Below are 25030 nucleotides of genomic sequence, written 5' to 3' on the forward strand. Positions count from 1 at the left end.
GTTACTAACAGAAGCATATGTTTTTGTGAATGCAAGTCACTTGGGGGCCTAGATTCACTGCGTGTTGTTTTGGACACTTGACTGAGAAATCTGGTAATTCAAAGTGGTTTTTGTACTTGTCCTGGTTTCAGCCAGGATAGAGTTAATTTTCTTCACAGAAGCTGGTGTGAGGCTGCGTTTTGGATTTGGGATGAGAAAATGCTGATAACGTGCTGATGTTTTGAGTTATTGCTAAGCAGTCAAGGACGGCCCAGCTTCTCGTGCTGGGCTGCCAGCGAGCAGGCTGGAGGTGCACGGGGAGCTGGGAGGGGACACAGCTGGGACAGCTGACCCAGGCTGGCCAAAGGGGTATTCCAGACCATATGACATCATGCTCGGTATATAAAGCTGGGGCAAAGAAGAGGGAAGGGGTGGAGGGACGTTGGGAGCAATGGCATCTGTCTTCCCAATAAACCACTACGCGTGATGCAGCCCGGCTTCCCTGGAGATGGCTGAACCCCTGCCTGCCCGTGGGGAGTGGGGAATGGATTCCCAGTTTTGCTCTGCTTGTGTGCGCGGCTTTTGCTTTACTTGTTAAACTGTCTTTATCTCAACCCATGAGTTTCCTCACTTTCACTCTTCCAATTCTCTCCCCCGTCCCACCGTGGGGGAGTGAGCGAGCGGCTGCGTGGGGCTTAGTTGCTCGTGGGGGTTACACCACGACAGTACTCAAAGAAGGATGATGGTCCCTGCAGAGAGTGCTTTTCTCTGCCAGTTGTAAAGGGTGCTTAAGAAGAGGGTGTTTCTCATGTGGGGAAGTCAGTTTGGGGAATGAAACTGAACCTCAGTTCCCACTGTCTGTTGAGCAAACTTCTTTGCAACATGTTTTTTCAGCTTTTAGGGACCAACAAAGACAAAAGATATGAAATATTGTTTGGAAAAAGTTGCATTTCTGATCCAAGCAGATGGGCACAAATCCTCTTTTGTGGCATTAATCCCGACTCTCCTATACAGCCTCAAAAAAAAAAGAAAGAATGACTGCAGGATGATCCAAGTGACATGGTGTTTCCCAGGCATGTTGCTCCTATATTTTTAATGTGGATCGACTTGCTTTTTAAATTTTTTTTGCTTTTTTTTTTACAGGCTGGATGCCCAAAGTAGCTTTCACACAACTGAAATCATCAGCTCATGCTAACGACACACGATTACTGCTCCAGGAACCTGTTGACTGGCAACCTGGTGATGAAATCATGGTGGGAAGGACAGGTCTTGGAGATGTACAACAGCAAGAAGAAACGGCTGTTATTGAGTCTGTGAACAACACGGAGCTGTACCTTAGGTCACCACTCAGGTATCTTTCCAAGGGCCAGGGGGATTTCTATAGCAGAGAACTAAGTCAGGGGAAAATTTGGTCAAGGTGAAGATTTGCAGTTTCCTGTGGGGCATAATAACTACATAAATCCCTTTAACAAAGGTGGTCAGAGATATTTTAGTTCCTCGCTCCCCCTAAAGCGAGTGGATTTTCAATCCTGAATGTGTCTGACTATGTTTAAATTCTGTATCATAACCATGAACTCTGAAAACCTTTGAAGCAGAAAACACTGATGGCCAGTACAACCTCATGGCCTCAGCACAGAGCTGACAAAGAATTTTCCTGCATAGTTAATTTCTTGAGAAAGTGAATATTTTTTTTTCTTCACAAAAAGTGTCTGACTTCTGTAAAAAAAACCGAACAAAACCTCCTTTCTAGACTGATTTACTTTGAATGATTAACAAGACACTCAAAGTGAATTACTTCAGTTTGGAAATACTGCCTCTGTGTTTTCAGTGAGCAGTAGTCACTGCCTTATGCTCTCTTCATCCTCCGTCCATGGGGATCTTGGGCAAACTGTACTTGTTATCATCATAACCTGGAGCCCCAATGTGGAAACATCTTATCTATTTGGGAGGCAAGTCAACCCCAATGCCCAGGAAGATTAATGATATCTTTTTCAGAAATATTTGGGGCTTGTACTGATGGCTTTCACCAGAATATGTTTTGGGAAGATGAAGAAAATTCAAAGGCTGAAATATTTGGGGCTTGTACTGATGGCTTTCACCAGAATATGTTTTGGGAAGATGAAGAAAATTCAAAGGCTGAAATATTTTGGTGTAAACATACAAAATCTAAGGAAAATTTGTGAGCGTAAGGGAGAGACAAAAAAATGAAAACCAACGTCAACCAAGGAAAAATATATCTAGCCCATATATATGCAGACACATTGGGTATGCCACCGTCCAAGGTGAGATAGGACTGAAACCAGCTCTGAATTTGGGCAGTTGGAGTCATAAGCTTAGGGTAAACACCATTCTTCCATCTGGCGGGTGCAGATACTTTTGTACCTTTTTTGTGTCCTTCCCTAGGTACTCCCACAACGTTGGAGAAGGATGGGTGAACGGCCAAAGATCGTCTTTGAGTGCTGTGGTGGCTCTGATTAGCAGAAGGGTTGTTGTTCAAGGAAATGTCACGATGGAGAGGGTGTCACACCTCAGACAGTGTGTAAAAACAGGTGTTACAAGAGGTGAGGAGATCTTTTCTCACAGAAATGTGCTGAGGAGGAAAGTTGCTCCATTAAAATCACATTGTGGTATCACTGTGTATTAGAAATCTTCCTTAATAGCATAACTTTGAGACATACCAGCACCAGGAAAGCGAGTTTATCTTTCCAAATATTGTTTGACATCGAAGTGTGGAGTCTCAGGAGCTGAACTGCATTTCATTGTAATATCTCAGATGTATTATTTTCACATTGTTGTTTCAAACCATCTTGGGAAAGGTCCCTTAGTTTTGCCTGAGCCTGAGGGTGTAGAAAAGAAAGTATCTTCTGAAAACATGTTTCAGTGTACATAATATATTAAATTTTTAACTGTGTTTACTATTTAGTCACTTTAAGAAGAAGGAAAAATAAAACAGCCCAATGCTGTTTGTACTCAGTGTAAAATATTGAGATGCTGTTTAGTGTTTAGGGTTACCAAGAAAAAAAGGCAGTTGATGGTTTCCTCTAGCAGGTAGTAACACTGGCAAAACAATGCTAGGTATTTCAGGTCTCCTTTATTTTTACATATGTGAAACACCATGAAGTTTGACAGGTGGCTTCCTGCTCTACACCAGCTGATGAGGAAGCGGAATCAGACACAGTGATTATAATTTGAGGAGAATTAGGTTATCTGGCAGCCCAGTTGTAAGTTTTCCTTTAAAAATAAAATGCCTTGGGCTTTCAGACTGTGACACAAGACTTCATTTGGTATCCAGCAGCCAACTGCTTATATTACTCATAGATTTATGGTCCATTTTCTGTGGAACTCATAAATATAGTCTCTGAAATGTGCTAAGTGTTTGAGGTTTTTATCTGAGTTAAAGTATAGGAGGATTTCTCAGAGGAATCACCAGAAGATGAGTGGACAGTGTTTTTTTGTGGTTAATTTACTTTCTTTAACAGAAAAATGAGCATTACTGAGCGTAAGAAGGCAGTGATGGAATTTGAAATCCCCTCTGCACCTCCACTGAACAAGCTCAAGTTGCACATTCATAACCTGAATCCCCTTGTACCAAAATATCCTAAGCACAGAGCCGTAGTATGATGCCTTTCAGGAATATCAATTCCTTCCCCAGCCCTTTGATTTACTTTCCTTGTCTTCAGATTGCTGGTAGTAACAGTTCCTCACCCATTTGCAGGGACAGTGGGGAGAGCAAGAGTTTTAAAGAAATTTCAAAATAGTCTCATTTCAGTTTAGTTCAGTACATCTGTGCCCAATCCCTTTTTCAAGAACCTCACCCAAGGTGAATCAATGTCAAATCCATCTTCCCCATGCATAGGACTATTTAAAATTGAACCCAAGGAACTTTCCAAGGCATAAAAATACCGCAGCTTCCTACTGATTTTAATATATGATCCTCTAAAAATGTCCAGACTCTTAGGGAAGGAACCATGAGTGTATTTAGAGGGAATATCAAATATGCTTGCCTGTCACTATTTGTCTTTGGCCCCATGTTTAAGATCACTGCTGGACATGGAGTCTCACTGTGTCAATGTGGTGGGTCTCATGACGTTGCGTGGGGCATTCTGTGTATCCCATGGTAACCATGGAGAAGTAACGCTGACAGCTCCCACCGGGTTGTATTCTAGGTGGGTCCAGGTGTCTGTACAAGCGAAGCGAGAAGCAACTGGGGTCTCGGGACCTGGGGGCCATCGTGGTTGTGGAGGCCTTCCAGGGAGAGACGAGTCGGCTCTGGGTGAAGGGAGTCCAGTTCCGCCACATGGGCCAGGCGTTTCGGCAGCACTGCAGTGCCCTGACTGTTGCTGGCAACGTGCAGATGGCAGGTGAGTCGGCTGCACTGGAGGTGGGCCCAAATGATCTCAGACGTCCACCTTTTTCTTCCCAAAGCAGGGGCAGATGTCCTCAAAAGCCTGCTCAGCTCCTGGGTCAGTTGACAAATTGGATTAGTAAATGAGAGAAAACCTCACCTGTAGTCTAAGCCTAAGTGAAACTGATGGAGTGCTTTAAGCTGCTTTAGTTCCCTTGCATCCCTGGACAGCTTCTTCCTAAAATAATATCTCATTTTTATGCCACACCTCTGAGTTGTCATGCTACTTCTAGCTCTGGAAATGAATGCACTAACACGCTGTGAGGGAGCTCCGAGGTGGCTCAGGGCTGTGTGGTATCACAGGCCACAATTTAATTCTATCACCAGTAGGTTAAGGAACATTTTGACTTTGTCACTGATACATGCAAAATTCATCTGTGTGGAAGTGGCAGTGAGGGCTCTGAAGACTTGTGGCGATAGGAGCAAGTTAGGTGGGCTTGAATAATGTTCTAAGGGTAGTGGATGGGACTTTCCCCTCTGGCACACCCACGCTTATGCCTTCTCTATGCCGTCTTCATCGCTGAGGGAGGATGTAAGCTTCCTGGTGGCAGAAGGCAACACTGGCCATGATCCTGGGGTACAGTGGGCAGGTCACCATGCCTGGCAAGACAAGGTGTACAAGATACCTGCCCTGCCCTCACTGCCCTTCTGCAACGTTCCTCCTCTCCTTTGGTCCCATTTCATCCAACTGCCTGAGCTTATAACGTGCTTCACTCTTGGGATCTTAACCTATCCTTTCCCTGGATCTTCTCCTTCTTCACAATAGTGGACCACCTCCATCAACCCGTTTCTGTGCTCAGGGCCCCTCTTCCCTGCTGTGGCTGTCTCAGCAATGCCTGCCTGTGGGCAAAGATCTGCCAGGTGAGTAAGTGGACAGCTGCAACCGAGCAGTCCCACAGGAGCCAGAAGGGTTAATTGCGCAGCGTCAGAGGACGAGGAGCTAGTATGAAACTCTCCCAACCTTCAAGCTGCAGCATGCTTTTCGCTCACAGCACTCATTTCTTTCCAGACTCTTACATACATGGCTGTTGTGTTTTGGACTCCTTTGGCCAAGGACTCCGTCTGACCGGGATCTCAAACCTTAGTGTGGACAGTAATGTTTTCTCTAACATTTCAGGCCATGGGCTTCTGTTGGGTAAGTGAAGCAGGAAAATATCTATCCTACCTGTAACAGCAACATGTGCTGATTACCATTTGCATGAAAATGCCTCTGGAGGAAAGAATGGCAGATCCTTAACTGCACCCTGAGAACTTTAATCACATCTTCTGCATTTTCTGGTATCAGTGAATCTGAATAAAGCTCCCATGATTCCACATGCAGCTCCTAGCAGCTATTTTCATTTGACCATACACTCTGTTTTTTCAGGTCAGTCTTCACTTGATCTGGATCCCTTTTTTTCAGTGTACAAGTGGAAGGAGAATTTTTTTGGGGGATTGATTTATCTGTCTTTGGAAAAGCACCATTATGCAATATTTAAGACCTCAGTTCAGTGAGGCATTTAAGAGCATACTTACCTTAACTTCAGTCATTTGACATCAAAGATAATAGAGTGAAAGCGTATGTTAGAAGTTAAGCAGAGGATTTAGCACTTAAATAAATTGGAGCTTGGAGCAACAAAAATGTTAAACAACAAAATATTTCTCCTAACTAACCATCAGGAGACTGACTTGCAGCATCTTCTGCTGGGATCTCATGTTGCCTGAATACCTAAAGATATAGCTCGATTTTTGTTTTCCATCAGAGATGGGATAAAAATGACCAATTTTAAGATAAACAGAGGGAGGAAAAAAAGCCTTCAGTCCTGATCCTGCAGTTCCACACACACAGTGAGTCCCCGTGCTAGCTCCTCTGTATAAACACAATGAGAAGTGATAGATGATGATTTACACAGAGGAGACGTATAAAAGGAGAGCATACGTCTTGCAGTCAAAGGGAGCTGGCTCAAAGAGGTACAACGACTTGCCCACGGTGATGCACAGAGTCCTTGTGGCCGTGGGGAAGCGGAACAAGGTCTCCGTCCTGCCAGCATGCCTTGGCTCGCTCGTGCTAGAACATGTGTCTGAGTTAAAGGACTCTGGGCTGAGCTGAATGTGTCCACTGAAGTCTCAGCCTGAATACACCTTATCCCCAAGATGTCTTTAATGGCTTCACTGTCAGCAGCTCCAGAGGGTCTGGGGGATGAATTTATATATCATTTTGTTGACATATGTGAAGGAATATTTATGATAGCTGGCTATTTGCAGGTCCAGAATTGGACTCCTTCTGTGATTTCATCTAAAACCCTTATTTTCAGGGGGCTTGCAAGACAGTCATAAAAATTTGCTCTGGGCTTAAAATTAATTGACACATCAAGACCTTTCATGCCACCTGAAAAACCTATATGGCTGTCAAAATCACTGCTTTAGGATCCTGTTCATGGTCTGGAAGTGGCATGGTAGTTAATATAGCCTGGAAAGGAAATATTTCCTAAACGGGTCTTGTTCCAAAAAATGGAGAAAGGCTCAAAAGACCAAGAGGAAGGCTAAAAATAATTACTGCCATCCCCAAAACCAAAGCACATAGGCTTTCCGGGCAAGTGGCTTACATTTGGGGTAGTGATGACTGGGGAAGGGATCTGTATTTGGAACAGAACTTGAGCAGGTATAGTTGAAGATGATCATTTGCATTCGATAAACAAAACCAAGTTGATTTAATTTGTTCCTCCTGTGAGCCAAACAGAGATGATCCACTTTGTACTCTCCTGCCAGAGCAGGGGGACGTATGCTGATGTATCCTTAGTTGAGCTTGACCTGTATACAGTTGTCCACTTTTTGTATTGGGTGGCACATTTCTTTATGGTGTAGTTTAAAAAGATTTTTTTTTTTTCCTTCAATACTCTTACTAGATCTGGGGCACCCCGTGACCCTGAGTTGTGTGATCAATTTTTTGATTGATTTTTCCTTTTTCTTCTCACACTTCATTGCTTAGGGGGCAAAACCCCCAACTTTGTGCAGCATTGCACCAGATGTTTTTAAGTCTATTTAGAAATTTTCTTACATGTAGGTAGGGCATTGGATGGAGACACAGGAGACAGATACAACTTTGAATTGTAGTACTGCCAGCAGCATGCCTCTGTGTGCAGAGATGAGCCACTTCCCCACTCTGAATCTCTCTTTTTCCAACTGTAAATGTGCTTTATAATACTTCCTTTATTCATTTGCTCCATAAATCTGGGGTACAGTATGGCTGGTGTTATATTCATTTATAACACCTGGTACAGGGCCTTGTGCATATTAAATTGCAGCATAATGGTCTCTTGCTTCTTTGTAGAATGTATTTTAGTATTCCTTTCCTTGATTGTTTTTATCTCATTAAAGTGTAAGCTCACTGTGGCAGAAACTGTTTTTTAATCATATTTACAATGTTGATCAGACCTTGCTTGTGGCCTCCTGAGGTTTCTGAAGCGCACAGCCTTCCCCTTCCCATGCGATGCACCGCCGTGTTGGGCAGTCATGGCAGTCTGACCATCTCATAGCCATCTTCTGCCACGTGTTAAACACAGGTTTCTAAGTGCTTTTCAAACAGTGGTTTACCCAGGGACAGTCAGCAGGAAAAGCTAACTCCCAGGTGGGCCACGCCAGCAAAGCAGGCAGGGCAAAACCCAACAAGTTCTGTGACTTGCATAATTAGAGGGTTTCCGACTATATTTACATTTCTGTTTCTTTTTTCTTTTTTTCTTTTTTTTCTTCTTCTTTATTTACTTTTCTCCTTTTTTTACTTTTCTCCTTTTTTTACTTTTTTTTCTCTTTTTTTTTTTTTTTTTTAATTTTTAAAGGAGAGGGACTGGAAGAGGGGAACAGAGTCAGTAACAATATAGTGATTGGCCTTTCTGGAACAGATGGTTTATCCAACATTGAGACACTGTCACCAGCAGGGATCTACATCAGGGCTCCTTCCAACCACATCGAGGTAAGAAGTTCAGGTATAAACCGCAACATTTCCTTCCTAATCAAAGATATCAGAAAGTTACAGAGCTTCATTTATCTGGGAGATCCTGTACACAACATTTGCTCCTTGGCTGAGCTGTCAGAAACTGTTTGTGATGAGATATTAAAACAAATGTATATAACAAAACAAATTATACTCATGGGCAAATTTATTGTTACTGAAAATTTTACTGCACTTGAGTGGAATGAAATATTATCATGAGATCCTTCGTTCTAGGATATTTTTAAAAGTTGTTTTATTTGTTAATGCTCATGGATTCATAAAAACTGGAAAAAGTTTAAGCTCAGCTTCTCTAGAATTTTTTTTTACTTGTATCATTATAAAAAAAAATCTCTATTTTAATGGACTGATGACACACTAAAATTCAACAATATCAAATGCACCTCTGTCTGGATTTAAAATGGCAATTTACGTACAGTCCAAGATTTGCAATCCTCGGTGAGAAGGAGAATGTATTCCTTGACCTATGAAAATGACATTGATTTTAAAAGAAACCAAGCTTCTCTATTCTAAATAGTGATAAAACATCAAACTCTTAAAAAGCTAACAGACTAACAACCCTTACATCAAAAAGTTGAGCTCAGTAAAAATCTTTCTATTCACTATTTCTTTGATGCTTCATTTTAGTGCATACATTTTTGTCTTATTCAAGTCACATTTCATAATAAAGAGTCACTTTTAAGTGTTTAATGGAAAATTAAGCGAGTTCAAATAATTTTTCTTTCCCAACCATTTCAAGTCTAGAATTTCATTGAAACTGACCTTTCTTACTGCAGTTTCAGTTGTGACAAATGCACATTTTCATTAAAAAAAAATAATCCTGACCTGTTCTATTGCTAACACACAGAAACCAAACCAATTATTAAGTGTATGTGAAGACCTAATCGCCCCCTGGGCTTCTGTTCCAAGAGGAAAGAATTGCACCTAAATCTGAAGGTGAAAAAGAGACCAACACATTTCCTATGTTAGTATGAAGACAACAGTACTTAGGAAGAAGGAGAGGACTTTTCTGCAATTCCCTCAAGGTCATATTTATCATTTTTAAGACCATCAAATATGGTTAAAAAATACAACAACTAGGCAGAATCACATGAATTTCAGCTCCGCTAAACACAGTTTTGTACTACCATGCACTGACTTACCCTGGAGCTGTCTACTCGATCGCCGGTGGCTCAGCTTTTGAAAAGGTTTGCTGCAATTATCTCTCTGGGTACATGTGAATTGACTGCGCTTGGTTTTCAGCACATTTGTTTAGCTCTCTTGGTTCACGTGTCTTCGTAGATACGTCCAAAGCCACGTCTGTGGCTGTGTACCTGAACATCAGTGTTAAGTCTGCTCTCCAAAGATGTGTTACCCAAGGCAGAGCAGCCGATGGCCCTTGAAGGGTTGTTGATAAACCTCCTTGGCGGCCGTCTCTTGGAGTGGGCTATCTGAGGCGTTGCAGCAGCAAAAGGAAAACATGAAGAAGTTGCCAAGCGTAAGATTATCATTAACTGCACTTACTGTTCTATAGTACCAAGCAGTGTTCAGCAGAAGACATGGGTATTAAGAGGAAAAGTCACACTTTTTCCAAGCAAAACACCTGTGTCTATGGACTTTTTCTTGGTACGGTAATAATCACTAAATGCAAGGGATGCTGGTCCAGGACCGGCATCGTGATGTTACAGAGTTTCAGCACCTTTTATCTGATCAAATGGCTCAAGAACTGGATATTGCTTTTTAGGTATTTATAATCTTAATTTAATAGGGAGTTTTGAAGAGTAATGGGAAAGACTCATCTTCCCACTGCCTGGTTTCTAGGCCATGACATGGAATAGAAATTTCCCCCTCTAGATGTTAATGTTAAGTGGTTGTCAGGTTTTTTTTTGGGGGGGGGGGTTGTTTTCAGATTATCATCTTTCAACTACTGCTTTTAAATTTACAGGCTGCAATCTTTAAGGCAAGGATTACAGCTAAGATAGACAGAGCACTCTAGATCTGTGCTGGGTTACATGGGTTAAACTCTCTACAGTGAGTCCTGCAATAATATTTTTGTAACTACTCAATTTACTTGGGAGCCTAAATTTGCTTTGGTGATTGAAAAGCTTAAATTTCCTTGAAAATCCGTGGTCTCTTAAATGGTGTTGAAATTGGGACACAGCAGTCACTCAAGCCTGAGTCTACAAAGACATTCAGAGAACAAGTTCCCACTGGTTTCCATTTGACTTAAGCTCTTAAGCACATTTGTGAATCAAGGTGTTAGATAAAATTTAATACTCATATGGTATAAGTGCAAAATGATTATTACAAGTGGTTTTTTTTTTAAGTATGGAAGCTCTGCTTACCGCTTTTTAGTGTCAAAAGATAATTTCATTAGCAGGCTGGTTTCTTGCCTTTTAAATGCTATCAGGATGAGGAGCTGAAGATGCCCCTCTTTGATACTGGCTCTTCTGTCACTGAAGTGCATGCCCTGTGTCCCTGCTTTTATTTTTGTGTTGAGGAGGAAAAAAAAAAAGTTTTTAATCTTCTTCTCTTGGTTCCCTTGGGCTCAGTGGGTCTTGGACCTTTTGCAGGAACTTCCTATTCATAAACATTCAGTGACCTTAAATCCCAGAGCCAGCACACAGTGCTCATGCATAACAACATACAGACTGGTTTGAAGAAATTCAACAAGCATCCTCCCTTTCCTTTCTTGTCATGGTGTTGAGGACTGGGAAACAGTTTAAATGAATGAACGGGGTGGAGACCAGCCTGTGTTTCCATGTCAGAGGGGTGACTGATGGTCACGCTGTTGGTGAATGAATTTGTTTCCCAGTATCACCCAACCCAGCCATTCTCCACAGTACTGAAGAAGTGAGGCTGCATCTGCTGTTTCTCACCATTTCATCCCTCCTGAGATCTTTCCTAAAACCTTCTGCAAGGTGAGCGCATGTTGAAGCAAACCCACCGGGGGTACTCCTTGCATCCTGCCAGGTGCTGGGCACGCTCCCCGGAGCTTTAACGTCATCTTTAAGGTCAACAGTTTGAGCTGCGGCTATCTAAAAGTAATTCATGAAATATTTACATTAGCAATGTTGTACGGTTAAGAGACACTTAAAACGTCAGCCACTTTATTTTAGTGACTTGCGATGCATACCTCCAGGTATTTGGCATGCTCGGGGAGGTAATTTCTCTCTGGAATTTTGGTTGCACGGACATTCGTAATATACTGACTTCCACAAAGAATTGATTTCCACACAAAATTCCCTGCTTGCCTAAAACCCCTGCCCTCCAGCCACTATCTGGCTGAATAAATATGCAGGTTTTTTCCTTATGAATCATCTGTAGAATGCATGATTGGAGTCGCAAGTAAAAGATCCTGGAAATAATGTGACTGGACTGCAGAACTATTTTGTTAAAGGAAAAGGGTCTGTGGCTGCACTTTCAGAAAACACAGCAGTTTTACCAGGAGAGAGAGAAAGCAGTGCTTTGGGTATTGATACTTCTTTGTTGCTTGACAGATGTCAGAGATCACAACTGCGGGGAACACACTCGGATGGGGCAGAAGAAAGTAGTTGGTGTATGGAGGCTTTCACCTCTAGGTCACCAGGCTCAGCTCTGATTTGCACTGTCAGGGACCAAAAAGTCATTAGTGTTTCACACTGTGACCTACCAATGGTAGTGATGGGTGTCAGTCCCCATCTTAGAGAACAAGCTCTTCTTACAGGTGCAAGAAAGCTCATCTTAGGTTCCCCTTAGAGAACTAGATACCTCCAGAGAGCAATTACTCTTATCTAAGGATAGACCAGAAGAATTGCCCTCTGGACATGCCTAGGCCTTATTTTTTCCTGGAAAGGGAGCCTTTGTTTACCAGCCTGGACTTCAGCATCAAATTTTTACACATCTAAGATAAGTGAGAGGGATCATGCCCAGGTGTGCACATGAAAACGTAGCTGTATGGGCACCATCCAAAACCATCTAGCTTTGGCTGCTGTGCAAATGAAGCAGGTAAGAGGAGGGTTTATCCCCAGAGTACAAAAGCTCCTAACCCACTCTATATAACCCACATAACCCACCTGCTACGAACTACTTAAGTACCAAACAACTCAGACCACGCAAATCTTATGTTCATTTATTTCACCTCTTGCAATAATACGGAGAATGCAACTCCAGAATTTCTTCATTAAGGGGTATTGACAATAACTTACAGCACATCTTTCCATGGTTATTCACTTATACTATTAAAACGAATCTAAAACAAGTGATTTACTACAGATCTAGGTAAATTTAGTTGTTCAGCCACTGACATACACTGAAGACGTAGTTCTCTCTTTTCTTGACCTCCCTTGACTTTTAGGGGTTCACTTTTTCATGTCAATGTGATTTCCATTTGCTGTATTTGCTCTGGGAGATATGAGAAAGATACAGGTTGGGAAGTAAATCAATAAACTGAGTAGTTTGTGATTTACCTTTCTTTCATGACATTGCCTTCCTACTTAGAATGGATTTTATAGGGATAAGAGGTTTTCCACACACTTTTTTTCTTAGCTACTTCTTGAAGAATTATGGCAATACATTTTTCTGTCATTTGTTTCTATTGCTTCACCAACTGTTGTTGCCCAGCTTGAGAACAGTTTTTTTTAAGACTGACCCAAGGACAGAGCAAAAACAGGATGAGATTGAGGACACAGAAACAAGGTACCAGCTTCTACCAGCCAGACTTACCAGAATTTGAATGGACCTCAGCTGGGATTTTAATTTGGCTTTTTCTTAAGTTTATTTTGTTTTCCAGAAATCTGTGGTAATCATTTTTCACAGTCATATATGCTTTTCTGCAGGGTAACACAGTGTGTGCTGCTGGATATGGCTATTTCTTTCATCTCTCCCCTGAGGGACCATCCAAAATGCCTCTCCTGTCCTTCAGTGAGAACGTAGCTCATTCCTGCACAAGGTACTTGGGGATTTTTCCTTAAAGAGGTTTTCCTTCAGTGCATGGTAATGTTAACTATAACAGCAGTCATGAGCAGAAAATGCTTTGCCTCTCCTTTCAGGATTGTTTTTTCCCAATTTTGCACCCTTTTAGGGCTTCCTCTTGTAAGCAGAGTTCTCCACAGCAGAGCAGAATCAGTGTTGGACAGTGACGTTGTTGGGGCTGTTTTTCAGGACCTGATCCTAAATGGTTTCCTCAGTAATTTCAGTAAAGTCTTTTCTTCTTCATTCACAAGCCCAATTTGTTAACTTGCAGCATTTCCCAATGCTATTAACAAGCTCCTCCACTTTACCCCCTTGTTTAAATGATCCTGATGTAGTTTAAGGTGCCACATTTAACACATTTCTTCAACCATGTAACAGCAAAGCACTGAAGCATGAGCTCATGTGTTGAATTAAAAGCTCATTTTCACATATACCAGACATTTTGAGCAGAAGAGGGTGGCATGCAGGAGAACAAATGCACGATTTCTTTCTTACACTCTTCCTTTAACATCTCCTGCAGGCCACCATTAGAGACTTGACACTGGCTTACACAACCTGGAGTGGCATTTCTTACCTCCAGATGCTTTATATCATAGCGCATGAACACTCAACTATCCGAATTTGGCCTCTGCTTAAGTAGATTGAAAAGACTAATCACTTTGCAGTTCAACAGGATCAAAGGTGCTGTATATATGTCAGACATTACATATAACAGTTGCTCCTGTAGCATCCAGGAACGGCTATTCACTAGAGGTTTTGCCTGTACTTCCCTAAAACAGAATTGACAGTAAAAAATGACATTGTGCTAAAAGTCAGTAGATGGAGTCACCTGAATTTTGAGGAAATCCGGGTATTAATCTGGTTTTAAAATCCCTGAGAAGGTCAAACCAAGGGCTACATTCAGGACCGCGTAAATTTGGAATGTACTCGAAGTTGACTGAATCCAAGATACAGAAAAGTCTTACCTGTCCGGATTCATGTCAGGCTTATCTGAAGGTGATGGTGGTTGAAAACTCATGAGCATGGTGGGGGTGTTTGGCAGCGAGCACCTGTCAGTGGTACTGCACATGGGCTGTTAGTCCTGATGTGGCTAATTCTGAAAATAGTTGAAAAGAAATGTTAAGTATTCTCTCTGGCGTGATTAGATGCCTAAAATAAATAGTGCTATCCACCAGTTTTTGATTTTGGATTAAATGACAAAGTCTCATGCAGAGAACTGTTATAGATTTAAGATTTTAGATATCAAAATGATGATAGGAAATGAATAGGAAAATCTGCTCATGAGTACATGCACTCTAAAGAAACAGTCTCCTTTGCTTTCTTTCCTAAAAAGGTATGGGTTGCTGGTGTACCCAGAATATTTGCCAGAGAGCCCAAAGAGTCATGTTCAGTTCAACAACTTCACAGCTTGGAGCAGCCAAGGTGGAGCACAGGTATGTTTGTCCTGACTGTCCTCTGTGATACTCAGGATCCTTACAAATATATCACCTCTACACTGACTTCATATTTAAAGCTGCAATAGGTCGTAGTTACGGTAAAGCTCTTGTACCTGTATGTCCATGTCCCTCAGCTGGAGGCTCCTATTTTGGAGATAAAGCCAGAAAGACAATTTGTGTGAGCTCTTCTTACTGCTTCAATGCAGAATCAGTGCTACTTCCATCAAGAGCTGGTGTCCTCTGTAGTCATCTAACATCTGCCTGCCACTATAACCATAGAAGCATAGAATCTCATAACGGTTTGGGTTGGAAGGGACCTTAAAAAACATCTAGTTCCAACCCCCCTGCCGTGGGCAGGGACACCTTCCACTAGATCATGCAGCCAAAGAAATCCTCCCAGTGGATCCGAGCTGTTCGTAAAGATTGCAGTTGGTAGAGGACTTGTTACCTGCATAGGGTTAATGGTTTCCATGGGAATTTTTTCATCCGTGTTAAGAATGTGCACTTTTGTTTTTGGTTTGATTTTGTCTAGCTTCACTTTCCAGCTATTGTAGCTCTCTACCACCCAATCTGATTAGAATACCCACAACACCCTTTATTATCTGATACTTTCTTCCCATACTGCTGCTTAAAAGGCTGTGATCCTCTTACCCCCCCATCTGATGACCTCAACAGCTTTCATGTGTTTTTCTGTAAGGCATGTTTTCTAGTCTATCCCATCCTATCACTCTTCCTCTGAAGGCATCCAATTTTTCAGTGTGTTTATTTTCAGACTGGTGCATTCTCTTTCTGGAAAAGCTTATTCCTATGAAAAGAAATAAAACAAAAGGATGTTTTGCAGTTTTGTTTTTGTGTTTTTTTCTGCCTAACTTGTTATTTCTTTGTATGTTACTGACCTAGCATACATGAGTGACTAAGTTCATTCTGGTTTTTTCCATGGGTTCCCTCTATGAACAGTCTTCTTGCTGTTAGGTGACTGGAATCAATACTTATGGTTATTTTCAAGCTACAGACTTTCTTTCTGCTACAGACATTAACTCCTTTACCGTGCTATTCTTTCCAGTAATAAACCACAAAATATTTAGAGCACTTTTACCCTGTCTATTACTGATTCTCAGTTCTGATTTTCATTCATTCTGTTTTCTTTTTCTTTTACCATGAAAATAGGTTGGTAGAATGTAAAGATTTTTGTATTATCAATTAAAAGCAGAAATAAGAAATTAAGGGGAGATGCTTAAATACTAAATAAATATTCAGTATCCACTTTTATGTGTTTTTGCACTTCCCCTGTCTATTGTATTGCAAATAAAGCAGTTATACATCACAATCTTTTTTTAAAATTATTATTCCTTTATTATGCTTTTATATAGATTTTTAGTAGCAGCAACCTTGAACTCCAACGTTTCTGGATTTATGCTTGCAAAGATTTTGGCATTGACATTGTAGAAAGCCTGGGAAACACTTCTGTAGCTGATAGTGTTTTAATCGGACACATTGGGCAAAAGGTAAGTACTGCAGGAATTATTTCAATGTCTCTGGAGTTGCACAGCAACACTTCAAACAGGAATTTGGAGAGATAAGAAAGCAACCTCAAGAACAGCTCCTGCTCTCTGGCAGCTTGGGTAAGGCTTGGATTTTAAATAGGTTGTACATAAAGCTAAATACTTAGGCCCAGCTTCAGGATGAGGTTTGGCCACTGATCTGTTTGCTTAGTCCCCCAGCTGTCTTCCACTCCTTGGAAAGATGATGCCTTCAGCAGCAGCACCTGCAAGGGACATTGATTTGGCGATGAAGCAGAGAAACTTGGAATATCAGTACCACCCTCCCAACCTGCTGCAACCAAGGATTTTGCTGTTTCTGCTGGCAGCAGCACAAGAGAAATAGCATTTGATCAGCTGTATCCTGCATAGTTTTTCAGGCGCTCCGTTCATACCAGCTGATGGTAGAGCTGAATAAACATCAGCTGTTGAGAAACCGGAGATTGCATTCTGCAGGAAAATTCAGCATTTTTTCCAAATGTCTTTTTTTTCCATATGGGAGTTTTGAAGATTTTTTTTAAAAAAATTTGAAACAAGGGCTCAGATTTCTCTCTTTGAATTTGGACTATTAAAAGATTTTATATTATGATGCATATGCATATATACTCTTTATAAAACAACATTCAAAAGTAAAACCAAAATCACACTTCTGTTCAACTTACAAGCTGAAGGATTTTAGTAACATAAGTGTTATTTTTTTCCCTATTTGTGTTTTTTTCCAAGATTGACATGGTCTCAGAAAAACTTGTAATTTCACAGAGCTTGAATTTTTGACAGAAATCAAAATTTTTGTTTAAACAAGCTTTTCTAACATAAATTCCTATACATATTTTACCATAATAGACACCATTTAGCCATATACAACTGGGTTTAGTTTAGTGACTTGAGAATAAGGAGAGGGAACATCAGATTTTATTTCTATTCTAGTTAACACTTCGGTTTCCTCTGCTCTCTCATAGCATCATTGGTCCACCTGGAAAACAGTGTGCTATTTTTTTACTTGAGAATCAAGAACATTGTCAAAATGTAGTATTTTTATTTATGCAGCAAATATTATCTTCTTCCATTTTTCCTTTAGGCAGCTGGACAAAGTCCTTTGGGTGCTACTAGGTTGTTAACAGATTAAAAACATGGATAACAAGGGAATTTTAGTTACAACTGGCCACAGCTGCTTGTTCTCTATTTTGAGGTCTTCTTTGCCCTGCTTAGTTTTCTATTGCTGTTTATGAAATTAATTTTCTCTCTGACTGGCAGAAAAAGTTTTAAATGAGTTTTCTATAGAAGCTCACAGAAAGAAACCTGTGTAGTATGTAGTTCAGATAAAATCCTGGCTTCACTAGTCCAGCCTAACATGTTCCCAATGATGCAATGAATTTCTCTCAGGCACCAAAGGGTGGATGTCTTTGGTTTTGCTTTGCAGGATCCATGGAAGGACTCCAATGTTGTACTTTTTAAGAGATTTAGAGGCGCTCAGCTGTGCCTTGTTTCTTGCAGTACCCCAGGGGGGTTATTATCTTTGATTATCTCATGATAAGAGCCTCCTTGTCATAATTTACATCTTAATTTATGTAATTCTCCCTTTAATAATGATGTCTCTTTAATATCAATTAAAACTTTATGACATTAATTTAGTGGGAACCTTGGATATTCCCCTCTGCTAGCCCTTCCAGTTTTTGAAAGAAGTGCTTTAAAACAAGATTGTTTTCTGGAGATATCAGGGCATTTAAAAACTGGGGCTTTGATCAATTAAAACGTTAGTGGCAGGGCTAAATTCAGGGCCTGGAAAAGCTAAGGGAAAGACTTTGTTAGCTTCCTAGACATTCAGCAAACCTCTTCCATGCTTTCATAAAGCAACTCATTATCGTTGTGGAGCTATTTGAGGAGAAGCATTTCTTCCTGAAAAAGCAGGAGGTCTGAGACAAGGTGACACACACTAGGGAGGAATTATAACCTCACACCCTTCTTCTGTTTGTGCTATACAGTTTCACAAAGGGTGGATTTCTCAATTAATTCTCTACTACAGCTTTTGAGAGTTGTTCTCCAAAATGTTTATTGGCCTCAGACACAGTATTACACACTCCTGCCAGCCCTTCCTCCTCCAGGATGTCCACTAGCTCTGAGTACATCCTTCTTCACAGCCTGTCTTCAAGATGGCTTCTCCAGCCATCTCCAAGAGAGATGTACACTTCCCCTCTGTCATGGCCTACAATCACCACAAAATCTAGTTTGTCCACTGCATTTCCCATCACTTCTGCGTTTTGCTCTTCCTTTCTACTTGTTGCTCTGATGGACCCTGAAATCAACTAAAGCTTTGAAGAGAGCCTAGCTTAAATGCTTCCCCCATCCCCAATCACACAAAAGGGCTTTGAATCTCAGCAGTCAGGTTTTTCTTAGAACAGAATTAGAATGATTAGCTTTGTAGAGTAGGGAAATTTCCTACCTACTGGACAAGACAAGGTAAAGTAAAAGGGACTGTAAACAAGTCTGCTCACTGTGCCTTCCAGGTGGATTCCTTCTTCCCAGGGAATGTGCAATTTCCTTTCCCTTCAAATGTCCAAGCTTAACTACTATGAAACAAGTGGGACAAAGCAAACAAGGAGATCATTGCCCTGGATATAATACTATCACATACAGCAAATGGTGAATTAAACAGATGTTACTTGCCAGAATTTGCAAAGCAACAGCTTTAGATCTGTCCTTCAAACAACGTACGTTGCCCCACAACCATGGGCTTGAGCGCAATCACATCCTTGTGTCCTAGCTGCTCCATCTTGGACTCATTAGACTTGGAGATTCACATGCTGATATGCTTCCCAGCCCTCTTCATTTCTCCATTGCAGGATAGGACGTGTATGTCAGCAGGACTAAAAACTCCCCAAAGATACCAGCTATTCATCTCCAACACAGCTTTCAGGAACTTTGATGCGAACACTTGCACAGCGATCAGGACTTGTTCTGGCTGTTACCAAGGGCAGGGTGAGTCTGATTTACACTTATTTAGCAGGGTTTCCACAGTCCCTGGCTTCCTCCAATTTCAGATTCAGATGTTTAGAAGTTCATTGTTTCCACAGACAACCATTGATAGATATTTCAGCTGAATCCCACAAAAAGCACCATATAATTAATTCTGCGATTCTATAAGGGTGAAAAGTACTGGCCCAGTTTTGCTTCTGTAATCTTGTCACTGTGTTTGCTACAGGTGAATTATCAAGAGCTAGGTTTTGAGGTATTTGCATACCTGCTCTTCTTAAGTTGCACTGTATTAATAGTTTTAAAAAGTGTCACTCTTTATGTTTCACTTCCCCAACTGGGACAGATTGATAACAGTTCTTCCCCATTCACAGAGAGGTGGGGCATGAGATGGTATGCCAGATAAATGCTGTGTTTGGTGTGCAGCTCAGATGAACTGAGAAAATCCCTGAGCTGGGATTGTAGGAATATGCATAACAACCAGTCCTGAACAATACTCACCCTCTTTAGTGTGTGCATTTTGCTGATATTGCTGGTGGGCTGAACCAGACCCTTTAGCTTCTCTGCTCTGCATGGGCTGAGGTTGCAGGTTCTCTCCAGGCTCCCTTGGAAATACCTTCATCACTTGGTTGAAGCCACATATCACACATATTTTTAAAACAAAGGTAGCCTTATTTTTGCACTGATTTAATTTTCTCAGTGGGAAGGGGTTTTATACACTGACTTGTTTCTGCTTCTGCATTTTGGGAGGTAAAATTTCAAGAGCGATGATTTCTTTAATATCTGTGACACAACTCACAGAATTTCACCAAGCTCCTACCTCAAGCCAGCCTTAGGTGAATTTGCCTGAGATAATGTGTAAACTAAGCATCCTTTTGAGCTTTGAAGAGGCACTCAACGGCTCTTTGAAGAATGTTCCAACTGCAATTACCTCTTAAATATATTTATATATAAATGAATACTGCCCTAAAATAACATAACAGAGAAAAAGACTTCAGGTGGTGAGATCAAAGGACAGGAGGAATAGTAAAGTCTGACTCAGAGAGGCTACAACTAAGAATAGGGTAATCAAATAGTAACCAATGTGGTGCATGAACACTCATGTCAAAGCTGACTTGTTATGGTCCATGGGGCAATGATTTTCTGACGTTTCTGGAAATATTAATGTGTTCAATAACTTCCTGTGCTTTAGCCTGCATGAATATTCCTTGTTTTTGTAGCTATCTGCATTACTGTAATGAAAAGATCCTCCAGCCACACTTTTCAGCCAAGGCTTTATTGTGCCAGGTGCTGTACATACGCACACAAGTATATTTACACACACATAATCCTTATCTCTGAAGAATTTATCTTATAAACAAGGCAGAAAAGATCTATAGGAATCACTGTTTTGGGGACTGTAACTCTTGGCAGTGGGACTTGTGAAGAAGCATTTGGAGTCACTGAGGAGGTGCTTGTAGGGCCAGGAGCAGCACCTGGATCGGAAGCATCTGTAACCCTAAGTCCTGTCACAACAGGCTCCTGGACGGGTTGGACCTGGCCATAGCACAGCAATGGCAATTCCTACAACCATCTCTATTTATTTATTTATTTTTCTGAATGTCCCCTTCTTGTTGACTCTGCAGACATTTTTCCAAAGCAGAGGTGAAATGAAGCTAGTCTCTTTTTCTCCAGAGATGTCTTCAGGCCTGTTACTTGAAGAGATCAGTCTGTTTCTGAAATGCTGCTTGTTCCCCCTAGGTGGGTTTACAGTGAGAGCTGAACATCTGACCTTCATCAACTCACCTTTCCAAGTGTCCTTCCCCTTTCCTCACTCTGCCATCCTTGAGGATCTCGACGGCTCTGTCACGGGGCAGAAAGGAAGTCATCTCCTCCCTACCACAGATATCCTTGCAGTATCTTGCACAGCCAGTGCCAACTTTAGTCAAGCTTCTGGTGGTAGTGCTTGTGGCAGCGACCTTGTTTTCCACCGTATGTCTCTTCATTTGTAAGTAACCATTCCACTTCCAAAAAATCAGCATGGATGTTGCTTATATTGAGAGCTGCTGGGTCTGAACACAGTCCCAAGACTCCTGACTCCCTGCTGGGTCGTAAAGTAGGTCAAAAGCCTGAGAACTGGTGTACATTAGTCTGTGTTGATGTCCATGTGCTCTCTGGCACTGGTTTTGTTCTGGCTACTTGTTCTCGCCCAGATACTTCTCAGGCATAAAGCATGAGGTAACAGAGGGACCGTTCCCAGCTGTCAGTTTGGATGCAGTCATCATGTTTCTGGAGAGGAGAACTTAGTTGTGTGGACAGCTATGAGAATTATACATACCAGTTGGCCTCCAGGCCAGAGGACAGTCTTTGGTTTATTTTATTTATTAATTTAGATATGGCCTGCCCAAGTTCATTTTCTTTCTGAAGTCCTCAGCAAGCTGCTTATCTTCTTACCTTGGCTTCCTATCTATAGTCTTGATTCATGTCCAGAGGCAATTCTGGCAGTGTTAAATGGACCTTTAAGTGGAAGCTGTGATGTATTGCTATTTTGTCACTCTTCAAATTACCAGGGGGATATAAACTGGCCTTCGTAGAAATAAGAATCCAGCTCAAGGTGGACACTGATGTTCAAAGTGAGATCAATGGCCAAGCCCCAGACAGTCAGAGATTTAGTGGGCAAATTGCAAATTTTGCCAAGATTTTCTGAATGCTGACCTATAAAATACTTCCAGATAGTGAGAGAAACACCTCAATTGTTAATCAGATGCAGACTTTAAAAAAATAAAAGAGTTTGAATTTAATTAGATTTTATGTCAAGTTCTGAGAGTGTTTCCTTTTATGTTCATTGTGAGAGATCTCCCCAAATGCTCTCAAAGAATAAGAGGTCATGAATAGGGTAGATTTTCAGGTCTAAGGCGAAAACCTTTGCCATCTGATTTCGTTGCTATATTAGTTTCATAAATTATCAGATTCATGTAAACTGGATTCAACATTTTATGATTTCATGGGCCCAGCTCTCATGCCATGAACAGCTGTATTGCATAGAAGGTATAATAAGTTCATGATGTATTTAATTAAAAGAAAACTTTCCAGTAGTTATGTTTCTGCCACTCTGTTGGAGCCATGCTTTTCTTACCCATCTCATCAGGGCTTTCTGGTCTTGCATTTTGCTGTTCTTTGCTTGCTAAAAGGTGAATTTTGTCAATTCAGATCATCAAATTTTATTAAGACTGACACAGTCTCACAACTTAAGCAAACTGTTTCAGTCTATACAGTTACGGTTTCCCATCAACATGATAGGATCAGGCAATGGTACAAGGGCGATCTGAGACTCAAAAATAAACTTCTGTTATTGTGAGTAGCAGAAATTTTTGGCAGCTGGGTAATTGCTTTTTCAGAGTTAAGATGCCAGTTTTCTTTTGATTTCACTGGGCGCTTATGATAATACCACTGTTTATAGATGGAAATGAAAACCCATTTGTTTGTTGTCTTAATCGTGACTCAAAGCATAAAAGAACAAATTACTTTATGGGAGAAAGGGGCTACAGTAAATCTGTGAAGTAGCTCTTAGAGCTTATTCAGCAATCAAAAATTACTGGAAAGATCATAGAATCATAAAATCATTTAGGTTGGAAAGGACCTTTAAGATAATTGAGACCAACAACAAACCTAACACTGCCAAGTCCACCACTAAACCATGTCCCTAAGCAACACATCTACACATCTTTTAAATACCTCTGGAGATGGTAACTCAACCACTTCCCTGGGCAACCTGTTCCAATGCTTGACAACCCTTTCAGTGAAAAAATATCTCCTAATATCCAATCTAAACCTCTCCTGGTGAAACTTGAGGCCATTCCTTCTCATCCTGTTGCTCGTTACTTGGGAGGATAAGCTGAACCCCACCTTACTACAACTTCCTTTCAGGTAGTTGTAGAAACTGATAAGGTGGGTGAGCCAGATTTGGAGAGTGAGCCAGAAATTCAAGATGAGTGAATTCAAATTGGGTTGAATACATATACACTTAGATATTGTCCCGAAAAACATGTGTGGTCACCATGTAGACATTGGCAATGCATCCCATTACAGCTGATGGAAACCTGTGTCCTTGATTCACTTGTCCATGGAGAGATGTCTAGTGCCACTTAAAATGCCCTCTGGTATTTCCCTTGGCTTGTCACTCGGTGGCAGAAGGGCAAGGATCTCCTGGAGACACTGTCAGATCTGGCATCTCACACCAATATTTTTGATTGCTTGGGAGATTTTAAGAAACACTAGATGCCTCTGTTTCTTTGATTTTTCTTTTAGGGGCTGGTCAGCTGAACTGCCCTTTGGGCTTCTACTTATTGTACTTACCATGTACTTACTTACTGGTACTTACTACAATTCAGAGGTCAACACAACCCAAGGAACCATTTTCAATAGCACAGTTTAGATGTCCCCATGCTGTTTTGGAGGCTGAAGAAGTTTGATCATGCTGGTATGGCCAGGTCATGCCAGCAGCCTCAAGGCCAGAGGGCAGGCCACAGGACCAGTTAGCTTATCAGAAGGGGTGTAGCCACATAGCCACAGGTTGGTGTCTGAGTGCTTACACGCCAAGTGGATGAGACATGGTTTTGTTGGAGAAGATCTGTCTATCTCTGTGGATATAACCACGTCTTACAACACAGGGTACATGTCCTCCTTGCTTGTACCTCTTCACACTTCCAGTAAATCATGTCTACTATAAATTTGCAACAGAATGCCACTTTGATATTTTTTGTTTTAAATTTCTGGAGGGATAGAAAATGGTTTTGGAGAGTTCAGCCTCCTATTGTCACTGCCTTATATCCCACCTTTGCAATAACCCTATCCTGGGATACAGCCAGATCTTTCCCATCAGCTTTGATAGTCATACAGTTCTCAAGTGCTGTCACAGCTCACTTGTGCTCCTGCACACGCCTCCCCAAGCCGTAATCGTCCCTGCCTTTGAGCAGCTGGCAGCTGAAGGGATCCAGTGGAGAAATATTGCTCAGCCAAGTACTACCACCACTTCTGTTACCCAGGGAGGACACTTGTGATTTCCTGTCATAAAAAGAAAGGGAGCTGAAAAAGCTTTTAGTGATCTAAACTCTACTCATGCTTTTCTTCTCATGCTCATCTTCCTTTCTCAGTGCCCTGCTCAACATTTCACTTTCTTTTTGAAGTGCAAGCCTGAACAATTATCCAGTTTTTGCTATTTCAGTTTAGTAGTACACAGGCAGAAATCCTGAAATGCTCTGTCAGAGAGCTGTTAAGAGTTTATATCTGTCTTATAATTCATGTTTTAGAAGAAGGAAGAAAAAACCCCCAACCATTCCAAAATAGGAAAAAAAAAGAATAATCACATGTTCCATTGAAGGGGAAAACTGTAAGACTTTCAGTTACCTACAGGCTTTGCATGTGATTACTCGTTCTCATAAACAACAAAAGTCTGTAATAAATTAAGAGTTGGGAATAATTCCGATTTAACAAAAAGGGTACCGGGTAGAAAACAAAACACAACTGTGATAGATGTCTTACTGGACCAATTATCCACGAGGTCTTAGGCAACTCAATTCCCTCTCTAGTCTGTGTTCACCTTGATTATATGGACTACCAGCTCTTTGGGTCAATGCTGTGCAGGTGGATGGAGCTTCTCACAATCATTGCCTGTAGTTTGATTTGAGTCCTTTTGGATACTGCAACGATGTAAATGTTAATAATTTGTGATAGCTAATGTATTCAATACAGCTCATTCCTCCTTGCATCAAAAGGTGTTTAAGGAGTGAGTACAAATAGGAGT

At 41.2% G+C, this 25030-nt stretch overlaps 1 protein-coding gene across 1 annotated transcript in view; it reads left to right on the plus strand.

The window, feature by feature from the left end:
• PKHD1 (PKHD1 ciliary IPT domain containing fibrocystin/polyductin) overlaps nucleotides 1-25030 on the plus strand; it is a gene marked incomplete at both ends in the record, with an annotated part of 271978 nt that overhangs the window by 119523 nt on the left and 127425 nt on the right. Inside the window, 10 exons of the mRNA XM_081997989.1 lie at nucleotides 1123-1330; nucleotides 2383-2540; nucleotides 4146-4340; nucleotides 5394-5519; nucleotides 8200-8333; nucleotides 13169-13281; nucleotides 14638-14737; nucleotides 16111-16245; nucleotides 19119-19254; nucleotides 20989-21235. Of these exons, the coding sequence (XP_081854115.1) occupies nucleotides 1123-1330; nucleotides 2383-2540; nucleotides 4146-4340; nucleotides 5394-5519; nucleotides 8200-8333; nucleotides 13169-13281; nucleotides 14638-14737; nucleotides 16111-16245; nucleotides 19119-19254; nucleotides 20989-21235 (1552 nt within the window). The remainder of the gene's footprint in view (nucleotides 1-1122; nucleotides 1331-2382; nucleotides 2541-4145; nucleotides 4341-5393; nucleotides 5520-8199; nucleotides 8334-13168; nucleotides 13282-14637; nucleotides 14738-16110; nucleotides 16246-19118; nucleotides 19255-20988; nucleotides 21236-25030) is intronic.

This window comes from Phaethon aethereus (genome assembly GCF_964289735.1).
Source record: "Phaethon aethereus genome assembly, chromosome: 3".
Classification (NCBI taxonomy): Eukaryota; Metazoa; Chordata; class Aves; order Phaethontiformes; family Phaethontidae; genus Phaethon; species Phaethon aethereus.